General features: G+C 38.8%; 1 protein-coding gene across 2 annotated transcripts in view; it reads left to right on the forward strand.

The window, feature by feature from the left end:
• Positions 1-6,131, forward strand: part of LOC124787930 (actin-related protein 2/3 complex subunit 1A-B) — a 36,964-nt gene extending 30,833 nt beyond the window's left edge. For both annotated transcript variants that reach the window (XM_047254918.1, XM_047254919.1), the window contains exons 9-10: positions 4,652-4,832; positions 5,244-6,131. In XM_047254918.1, the coding sequence (XP_047110874.1) occupies positions 4,652-4,832; positions 5,244-5,282 (220 nt within the window). In that variant the 3' untranslated portion in view covers positions 5,283-6,131. The remainder of the gene's footprint in view (positions 1-4,651; positions 4,833-5,243) is intronic.
• Positions 6,132-11,037: the final 4,906 nt, after the last annotated feature.

Here is an 11,037-nt window from a genome sequence, read left to right on the forward strand (position 1 = left end):
TTTGCTGGTACTAATTCTAGTACAGTAATTGACAAGTTTCTTATTAATAGTTATTAACATTAATGAAATTCCACAGCATCTTAGATTGTATTCATTGAAAGTTGTTGGATGACACAGACTAATTCACATGTTGCCTGGAAACTGGAAAACAATGTTCTGTGCATCAACACAGAGTATCTTCAGTGAAACAGCAAAAATAGCACATGCACAATTTTCAGCAACATACTGTGAATTCTGTTGGAATTATACTGGTAACAAGAGAGCATCCGAATGGGTCAGTATATTGGTTCATATAGATGTTGTCAAGTGAGTGGATTCCCTCCATAACACACTGAAAGGAACAGCAGGATGAATGTTAACAGCTCCAGGAGTTGCCATTTGTAATATTTGTTTAAACCAGTCCGTGCAATTGCGTACTTTCAAATGGCCACCCTAATCCAAAAACACCCTCATCCCCTTCCTGCTGCATATGGATTTCAATGCACACCATCCCCTGAGAAGTAGTGCCACATAGTCTTGTAGGGGCCTGTGCCACCCATGGCATCTTTTCAGGTATTGGCCTTGCAGTGTCTTCTCTCAAACTCATGACTTCACTGCAGTGGTCACTATACAATGACCCATGTGACACTGACCACTTTCCGGTGATTATGTCACTCCTTTCTCACCATGTGACTGACCTGTTACGATTTTGGACTCTTTGAAGAGCCATTTGTCAGTTGTATACCTCTTCTGCTCTCTTCTCAGATGGCATCAGTAAGGTCGTTGGAAACATCTCCAAAACAGTCACCTGTGCCACTGGAATTGTTATCCCATTTTCTAAGGGCACCCTCTGCCCCTGTCCAATGCCATAGTGGACCAGAGTTGTTGCAACAGTTATCCAGGATCACCAAAGGGCTCTGCAATGACTCAAGTGGCCTCCTTTGCAGACCACCCTCATCACTGTTAAGTTACTCCATGCAAAGGCTCACCATCTAATTAAATGTGTGAGAAGAAATGCTGGAAGCACTACATCTCATCCTCAGAAGTGTATGCCACTTCATCCCCAGTCTGCTGGGCAGCCAGAGATCAGCAACTGTTCCAGATCTCTTCTTTCATAGTGGTATTTCTACCAATGCTTCTGTTCTTGCTAAACACCTTGTGACCCAGTTTGTGACTGTGTTGGAGTTATCTTCTTGCCTGCCTATGTTTTGAATGCATGAAAGACAAGTTGAAAACATCTCCTTATCCTTTACCTCCTGTCACGCTAAATTGTATAATGAATCTTTCACTGACTGACCGGAAACTCCTTCGCCCCATGCCCCAGACCTTGATAAGATTCAGAATCAGATGGTCCAACATCTGGATGTTACAGCCTATTAGCCTCACCAGTGTGCTCTGCAAACTGCTTGCAAAGATGGTAGCCCAATAATTATGCACCCACAATCGACCATCTGGTTAGATTGGAAGCAACAATCCAACAATCTTTTTCTGAATACCAACATCTCATTGCAGTTTTTTTACCTTCATAAGACATACACCACCTCTTGGCACCATTACATTTTATTTACTCTCTGTGACTAGGGATCCCTACAGATTTTTATTTATCAGTTTATATTCCACCGGTTGTTTTGGGTTAGAGTTGATACTTACTCAGCCATCTCCACAGGTCCAGTAAAACTGTGTTCTACAGGCCTCTGTGTTGAGTGTCTCTATCTTCCTCGTGGCCATCAGTGGGCTAGCTACCTCTGTTGGACCGGTGGCCACCCTCACACAGTGTCTTAGCGATGTTTGCATTTTATCTAATTCCCATTTTGTAGGTCTGCCTTCTTGCCAGTTCCAGGGTGCCATCAAAAGCATGTCCATTTGGACCTTTTTCTGATGGCTTATAATGGATGCTGTTCCCAATCATTAACATATTAACATTTGGACTAAGAGTGGGGGTGGGACAGCTGTGGGAGGGCAGCCATTGTTGATGTAGGCCCTTGGAGCCCCTCTCCTGGCCCTATTCACCTGGTAATATGGTTATTTCTGTCACTTTATCTAAGTACTGTCGATTCAAGTGATGTTAGTTATGTATTTTGTGTTCTCTCCCTTACTATTACAAATCTTCTGGCTAAAATGCGTTCATTCCTACATAAGTGAGTTAGCTCTTAATCAGGTTGGTGGGGGAGGGCGATGGTTGCAGATGCGGGTGAGTTGTCTCTCACCAGAGATGAGTCCTAGGGGAGTTCTTGTTTGCTCTCAGACCTGTGTAAGGGCCCAGCCTATTTACTTTTTTGTGTCTTTAAATTATTTCTCAGCTCTACCATCAATATCTTTTTCAACACCTCAATTTTACTAATCCTAGACAATTTCATAATTTGATCAATTTTCTGGCTGATGTCACAAATTCCAGATGACCTACCTCTTGACTGAGAGACTGGTGACCTTATCTTTTTGTCCCTCAACCCCCCAATCAACCAGAAACATAACACTGTATGATGCCAGTTCAGAAAGCAAACTATTACTTTTTATCCCAGGAACTAAAGTGGAAGGAAAGCTAGAAACGCATGTCCAAAATAAACACCATAAAGTGTAAGTTTTAAGGAAATTAGTGCGCCAAAAGAAGACACGACTAACAGAAATTTTTGTTTCTAAATATTTAAACTGTTAGGCAAAGTTCAGATATAATGCATGTCGACACATGGTAACGTGTGATCAGACAATGAACAGTAGAGCACGTTAGTCGCTGCATTTCCTCACAGTCATAATGTGTTTCACACATTTTGCAACAAGTTGTTCAGTTGCAGAGCTATATTATTCATATAAAATTGGAATGTTGTCTGTCTAGGATAATTCATCAAGTATGCAAATTTCTTTAGATGGAGTTGAGGGGAGGTTTACTATCTTTGGCCCAAAAAAAGCATGTTTTTTGAGAATTTTTTTCTCAGGATGTGCTCTAGACATCATTGTCAAATTTGGTCAAAATATTTATTGATATTTACAAACTGGAATTTTTTCGACCGGAAATGTTGAAGAGCAAAGGCGGAAGTGCTGTCGGGACAAAACAAAATTTTGATGTAGACCTCCACGCGCGGTATGTCACAGGTCAGCTGGCTCGTCTGGAATCAAAATTGAGTTGACGTTAGCAAAGTATATAAGATTCTTTCGGAGATTTACCTCGCTTAAGTTATTTGGACCATAGGAAACAAAATGGCAGCCATTTGAAAAAAAAAAAAAAAAAACACTAGGATTTTTTCATCGATTTTTCAACTTTGTTGGCCAAGTAAAAATGTTTATATTTGATGGAACGGAATAATAGTGGTGCAACTCTTAGACAATTTAGTTAGCTTCGTCAGAAACAAAGAATCATGCCAATCGCTTCAGTAGATTTGAAATTACCATAATGTGCAATAAAAAAAAAGTCATTTCGAAAAAATTGCATTTGAAGTTTTGACTACATGTAAATGCAATATTATGCAACTTACATTCAATCTGCTATTCCGGGTCCATAAACTAGTCCTTCCTCTTCCTCATAGAGGGCATTCTGGTCCATCCTGTGCTGCTCCAGAGCTGCTCATATGGCTGGTGACAAGCGGTTTTCAGCCACTTGAATCTGGTGCTCATCCGAATGCGTGGTGAACTGCATTGAATAGAGTCCCAGGGTGACGTCCATCGTTGTCATGGTCTTCATAATTGCTGGTACTCTTCGTTGAAGCTTCTCACTGTCATGCTAGTCGCAATCTCCACAGTCTTCGCACCAGAATGCAAATGCTTGGGGGCTAACTTCCAAACACATGCGTTCAAACTTTCATTTGAATTTTGTGTGTTTCCTCCCAAGCACCAGTACAATAACTCATCCTCCGAAAAAAAAGTGTAAAAGGCCAATTTCAGGAACGTGTATTTTTTTTTTAAACCACGAATAACAAACATTTCTGTTCCGTGTTCGGAAAAACTGTTTCAGGGGTGGATTCTAAACATTTTTATGGATCCAAAAATGCTATTTTTTAAAAATCTGTTATTTGAACCAAAATATAGTAAAGCTCCCCTTAAGTTAAGAGGTCATTTGCCTGTATTATTATTTATCTCAACATGTTTTGAGTGACTTCTTGACTTACAAACTTCATAACACTTTCAGCTTGTCAGACAGGTGTATGTATCACTATAAACATATTTCTTGGTAAGTCATTTTATATTCACTCAGCTCACATAATATATCTTCTATGTGTATGCTATTTAATTTTTTCACTGTATTTTGTGGTCTATTGACTGCACAGTCATGTGGGCATCTGGGGATGGAGTTATATTATTCTGATAGCGATAGCAGATTGTTCTTATGTGCACACCGGTGGTAGCAATTTATATTACCCCTACAGTTTTCTTAGTAAGTAATCTTTTGATTAGGCCCTATCTTCCGTGCTAATCTTGATCTGCTATCCTCTTTATCTTTGTGTTTGTCTGCTGTAAGGCTTATTGTTAACTTGAGTGTATTTTGCTCTGATTAACATAGCATTTTGAAAATTTTGAATCATATTGAGAGCTTCAGTTAAGACGTCAGTTGTACATAATATATTGAGTTTCACTATGAGCACTGTTTCTGTAAAATATTTTCTTGTCACTTGTTTGATTATGATTATACATAAATCAAACACCATAATACTTAGTTACTAAATTAACACTTTCATTTTTGCAGTGCAATGAAGAAATTTCAGTCTCTAGATCGGCAGGCCCGAGTAGAGGCAAATGATACTACTCTTGAAACGGTTCATCAGAATGCAATAACATGTTTGTGCCTTTACACTGGAGAGAAGGGTGCTGCCACAAAAGTCAGCACAAGTGGACTAGATGGTCAGCTTGTTATCTGGGATTTACAGGTATTTAAACCCATGCAAGTTTTTGCCAAATGGGAGCTTTAGCTTGTTCTGTACCATAGTAAGTTCTGTGACACAAAAGTAATTTTATGTGATGTGTCTTGTCTTTGTGAAGCATGCATGTTTTGTCTTCTTCACATTAAATTACTGTACTATGTGAATTCATGTACTTTCTTTTCTTACTCATTATGGTACTGGTTCATTGCTGTGTTCATTCCCGTCACACACATCCCTGATGCTTCCCCTTCCCCCACCCCCCTTTGCTGCACCCATAATCTGCGGGAACTGATGCATTTGGTGTGTGCATGTGAAGAAATTATGATACTATATAAAATATGTTCAGCATGTCTTCTTTAATACAGTTCTTTGGTTATATGCTGAGTGCAAATGTAAACTGATTATTACTTTTTTCAGTCACTGGAGAATGCCATCCAAGGAATGAAGATAGTTTAACTGGTGAAAACATTTGCAGATATTGAATTAGGATACAATTATTCTTATGTAATACACCAACAGAATCGTCATGGCTGCAATAGTGCAGATAAAAGTACTACTGCTGTTTTAGTAATGTAAAAGTAATATGATTTTTTAGCTGTTAATGACATAGCACAAACATTTTTCTTTTTGTTTTGTACTATGAAACATGCTTTATGATTGTACACTGCCATTTCTTTAAATATTAAAAAGAAAATGATTCTTTTAAGTTGCATTTTATTGCTTTTAATTGCTATTCATACACAATTCGAACTCATTACAAACTACATTAAATATTTATTTCTAAGATTGTATCCAGCTCACTTTTCTGTCTGTCAATCTTAACAGCTACATTATCAGAGTAGTAGTAATTTCCAGCTGGGTTTCATAGAAAAGGTGAATCAATTGACTACTCTAACCATTCCATGTAAGTGTGTTATGTGAAACTAAAATCCTTGTAGAATAAAACATAAAAGACAGGAGGAGGGATACTGACTGTTCTGAGAGTGATTTCAGTAAAATTATTTGTTTATCATTTCACAAGAATATCAAAACCAGAAGATAAACTGAAGTGTCTAGTAATAGCATTTCTCAGTTATGTCTGGGCAGTGACCTGGTGTCCACTATTACCATGGTGTGCTTTAGTCCCAAAATAGAACACGAAGATCCTGTGAACTGTAATGTGTTGATAAATCTATCATGATGTATAAAAAAGAATACTGACAGATGCCTGATGTAAATAAAATACATTTGTCCAATATATCTGTATATTTCATTTGTTGTGATGAATGAATGAAGCTTCATTTTTAAATAAAAAATTAAAATTAATATGTTGGATTAATTATTTGCCTACTTCATATATTACTGTATAGAAAAAATGTTTCTTCCAGCTGGCAGCTAATATCAGGTAACATAAATAGTGGAGACAAGAAGTTCCTTTGTCTAGAAAAGAGAAAGTCCAACGGCATCAGAAATTTAACACAAAAGTAGTCCGCTCCCCGCTCTCTCTCTCTCTCTCTCTCTCTCTCTCTCTCTCTCTCTCTCTCTCTCTCTCTCTCTGGAGTTCCATACCGTTGCACTTGGCCAGTCAATATAAGGATGGTTAATGCTGGTTGTGGATGACACTGGAGTTGTCATTCAATGACCTCCCATATGTGCTCAATTGGAGACAGATCTGGTGATCAAACAGGCCAAGGCAACATGTTGACACTCCGTAGCACATGTTGGGTTATAACAGTGGTATGTGGGCAAGCATTATCCTGTTGGAAAACACCCCATGGAGTATTGTTCATAAATGGCAGTGCAACAGGTAAAATCAGCAGGCTGATGTACAAATTTGCAGACTGGATGTGTGGGATAACCCTGAGAGAGTTGCTGCTGTCGCAGAAAAATTGCATCCCAGATCATAACTCCAGATCTGACTAACACACTGGCCTCCTCCAAATCAACACGTGACCATCACTGAGCACTAATGCAGTACCAACTTTCATCAGAAAACACAACAGGCCTCCACCCTGCCATCCAATGAGTTCTCGCTTGACACCACTGAAGTCACAAATGGCAGTGGTGTGGGGTCAGTGAAATGCACATTACAGGGCGTCCTTGCTCAGAGCCAGAGCCCTACGCTGAACATGTTGATTTTGCCTCTCAGTAGTGCCACGTGGTCGTCCAGAGCCTGCCTTCTTGCAACCGTACATTCTCGTGGTCACCACTGTCACCCCTAATGTATAGTGGCTACACTCCTGCAAAGTTTTTCTGCATTATTGCAGAAGAAATATCCAGCTTCTCGTAGCCTTATTACGTGACTTCGTTCGAAGTCAGTAAGGTGTTGATAATGGATTCTTAGTTGCCTTAAAGGCATTCTTGACTAACATCAACTCACCATGTCCAATCTCAAAGGTAACTAACAATCACGACCATCACAGCTTGTAATTACAGTAAACTTAATGTGCATTTTCATAGTGTCACTACTAGCGCTACTCTTATGTGACTGACGTGAAATTTGAATAGATGTTATCTTTCATATGTAGAAACACGCCTACCAACTTTCGTTTAGGCTGCATAACTCCTACTTGGTGTTGCGATTTTCTTTTTCCATCAGTGTAATATACAATCATAATAAAAAAAAACCTCTTCCTTAAAATGAAAGCGTGCAACGCCATCTATTAATGTTCAGAAAGTAGATGTACTAGATTTTTATATTTTTTTAGACAAGATGTATTCGAAAAAAACACAGGATATTGTTGATATACTTGTTAAAATTTTTTCCACATAATTGTCTTCTCATTTAATACATGTGGTGAGCTGTGGCACCCTCCTGAAAGAACTTTCCCTTCAGCTACCTTCCCCCCCCCCCCCCCTCCCCCACTTCAGAACCTCTCTGCACCTGCTTCTTGGTTGAAAATTTAATTCCATTCGTGCATGCCTTCAGGGAAGTGAAAAGATGATAATCTGAAGGCACCAAGTCCAGGAAATATGAGGGTTCAAAACATCCCAACCAAATGAGTTCAAGAGCACGTTGGTGGCTAAGGTTGTGTGAGAACCCCCATTGTCACACAGCAAGCACACGTCTCTCGTCACCATTCTCGTCCCTTTGTTTTGAATGCAGCATTGCTGGCATCCCCCTGAGGTAGAAATTCAATCAAGATGATGCCTTTTCAGTCCCAAAACACTAAGTCCAAGATTTTTTTGGCCTGAATTTGTGGTGTTTTTTTTCATATAAGAAATCAGTGTGATGCTACTGACAACTCTCTTTTTGTCTCAGGCGTGTAACGAGCTACCCCCATTTCATCTCCAGTCACAGGAGAGCTCAGAAAATCATTGCCTTCCAATTCAAGTTTCTCAAGAATCTTGCAAGCGCTATTGACCTTATTTTTCTTGTGCTGCTCTGTCAGATGTTTTGGTACCCATCTTGTGCACAGTTTCTGGTATCCCAGCATTTCTGCGAGCGTCTTGTTTAACAGATTTCTAGAAAGTCGTGGAAAATCACAGAAATTTCATCCACTGTCAATTGGCAGTCTTCGTGAAGAGTTTCCTCTCCCCCCCCCCCCCCCCCCCCCCCACACACACACACACACACACACACACACACACACACACACACACACACACACACACCAACTTGTCAATCAAAATAGGTCTTCCACTCCTGAGTTCATGAACATTTGTTCTGCTTCCAGGAAACTCCTTACACAACTTAAATACACTCATTGTTTGTACCACCTTTGCTGTAGATCATTTTGATAAGTGAAAAAATTTCAGTAGGTTTTTCTCCTTCCACAAGAAGGAAGCGGGTCACAGCACATTTCTCGCACTTGGAGGGATTTCTTACTGACATCTTGTACACAACTGGACATTACAATGTGAATTTACATACTACAGTGTTCCTGCAATGCTCGCTCTGGTCAGGAGATCCCCTTAGCCCATTATGGTCATAGGACACTTACTTTCCGAACATGCCTTGTAAACACCTATACTTACAAATGGCCAATGTACAACGTACACACAGCATACACCAACAAAAGGTTGGACCATACACCTGATGCAAAATGCATACAATAAAAAATGTTATGTATACAACACCAAAAAAAGTGTTTTCTTTTTATTATTATTTAAAAAACACAGCACACCAGATAGACAAATTGCCCTGTGATAACGAACCAGTATGTGATTTGCAGTGCAGTGTCTGAGATACAATGTTGATGACCGACAGCTATGTTCACTTAAGAATGAACTCGCAAATTGTGGTTATGGTTTCTCGTCAGCTGTGTCTGTGATAATACATTGACAATAAAGTTGCTCACCACGGGTAGGAGGGACAGTTCAGGTCCCAGTCCAGCATGGATTTTAATTTATTCTGAAATATTCTACAGCTGATGCACAACAACACAATATGCGATTTTATTCTTAATTGATTGTGGCTGTTAATCAACACCATGCATCAGACACTGCAATGCAGTATTTCATGCCATAACAAGTTGAGCTCTACAGTAACAATCAATAGCCAAATTCAATTTAGAATGAACTCTCAAATTGTGTTTATGATTCACATCGGCTGCAGTTCTCTACAAAAGCAGTTACTATATTTCACACTGAGTTGGCATATATGTGAGTTCCAGGTGGAGATGAAGTCCTATGGCAAAATTAGTGCCACTGCATAGCAGGTCCACTGCATCAAAGAAATATGAGAAGGCAATCATAAATCCTCAAGTTGAAAGTTCTCTGTTTGTTTTTGTTCTACACTATTACTTTTATTGTAAACTGGTTTTCGGCTTACATTGCCATCTTCAGACATTTACTGAGTAAATGAGGGTCACAACTACCAGCCAGTGTCCCATGTACTTCACCTTGCAAACAAAGGCCTTAAACTCAACCTGCTGGAAGCCCTGAAAAATAACAAACATCTTGCTCACTGTCCAGATCTAATCCTAAATGAACAGACACAGCTCAACACTTCCCCTCTCCTAACCTTCATATAATCATCTCTGTTGTTCATTACTTCCCACACTGTCTCTTCCTACATATTCCCTTTTTCCTGTATTTATTAAGTTCTTTTGTTTTGTTGGAGTTGTCTTTATATTCCATATAGACTGTAGTTTCAGTAGCTAAGGCTTTCTTTTAACTGGTACTTGTATTACTGTCCATGATTAACACCCCTCGTAGTTGTCTCATCAAATATTGTTCATATTTTACTTTGCTCATTTATTTAATGCAAACTGTTACACAGCCACTGTTTTGATTATAATGTTAAAATGTAATACCTCCACACTCTCAAAGATTGCATTTACTGTAAGTTCCCTCAAATGCCTCCATTTTCCTGCATTTATTAATTTCTGTTTATCTTATTGATATTGCTTAAGTTCCATATGGATTCTGTAGTTACATTGATAATTGTCTCTTCTTTTAATTGGTTTATCACTCTCCCATGTTTCATACCTCCTGATGTAGCCTTGTCTAATACTAATTTTATTTTATTTTATTAGTTTGGTTTATTAATAGAAACTGTTATGTAGGCATGTTGTTCTTATTTTGTGTTAAAGGTTTTCCCGTCTACTCCAGTGTTATTTATGTACTGTTCAGTTTTTATGTTTTCATTGCATTAGCACCACACTGTCAAAGATGTTAGTGTATGTTTCTACTTCAGTCTAGACATGTTACTTCTCTTCCAATGTTGTTTGCAAACACTGTAACTTCTTTGGCGATAATACTCAGTAAATGTCAGAAGATGGCCTTGTAAGCCAAAAACCAGTTAACAATTAAAGTAATATTGTAGAACAAAAGCAAACTGGTCCTTTTCATTTATTATAATGTTGTTCTACCAAGAACTGACAGAAGATTCTGTTAACATGTTAAAAGTTCTCGTGAACACCACCAAGGCGACAGATCGTTAATGAAGTTGGCGGTTCAGTTACAACCTATAATGAGAGACATTAAATGCTTCAGTAACTAATACTTAAGCTAGAGAAGAAAATAATGCAAAAGATCATATGTTCCAGCAGTACTTTATCACTTAAAGTTAGTGTTAGTTAATCAAAAAGGGCAGAAGAGAGTGTGGACAGGGTCTCTTACTGTTCTATATGGTTACAGTTCTACAGAAACATTTCGTCCACTTCCTGTTTAACATCTTTGTAGTTATTGAACTTAGAGAAGCACCTTCAACAGCTCCGTTCTTACTCTCTAGGTGTTGCCAACTAAGCTTGAGGGGAGAAAGTTTAAAAGGGAGTGGAATCTATGA

The sequence above is a fragment of the Schistocerca piceifrons genome, chromosome 3 (genome assembly GCF_021461385.2).
Source record: "Schistocerca piceifrons isolate TAMUIC-IGC-003096 chromosome 3, iqSchPice1.1, whole genome shotgun sequence".
NCBI lineage: Eukaryota > Metazoa > Arthropoda > Insecta > Orthoptera > Acrididae > Schistocerca > Schistocerca piceifrons.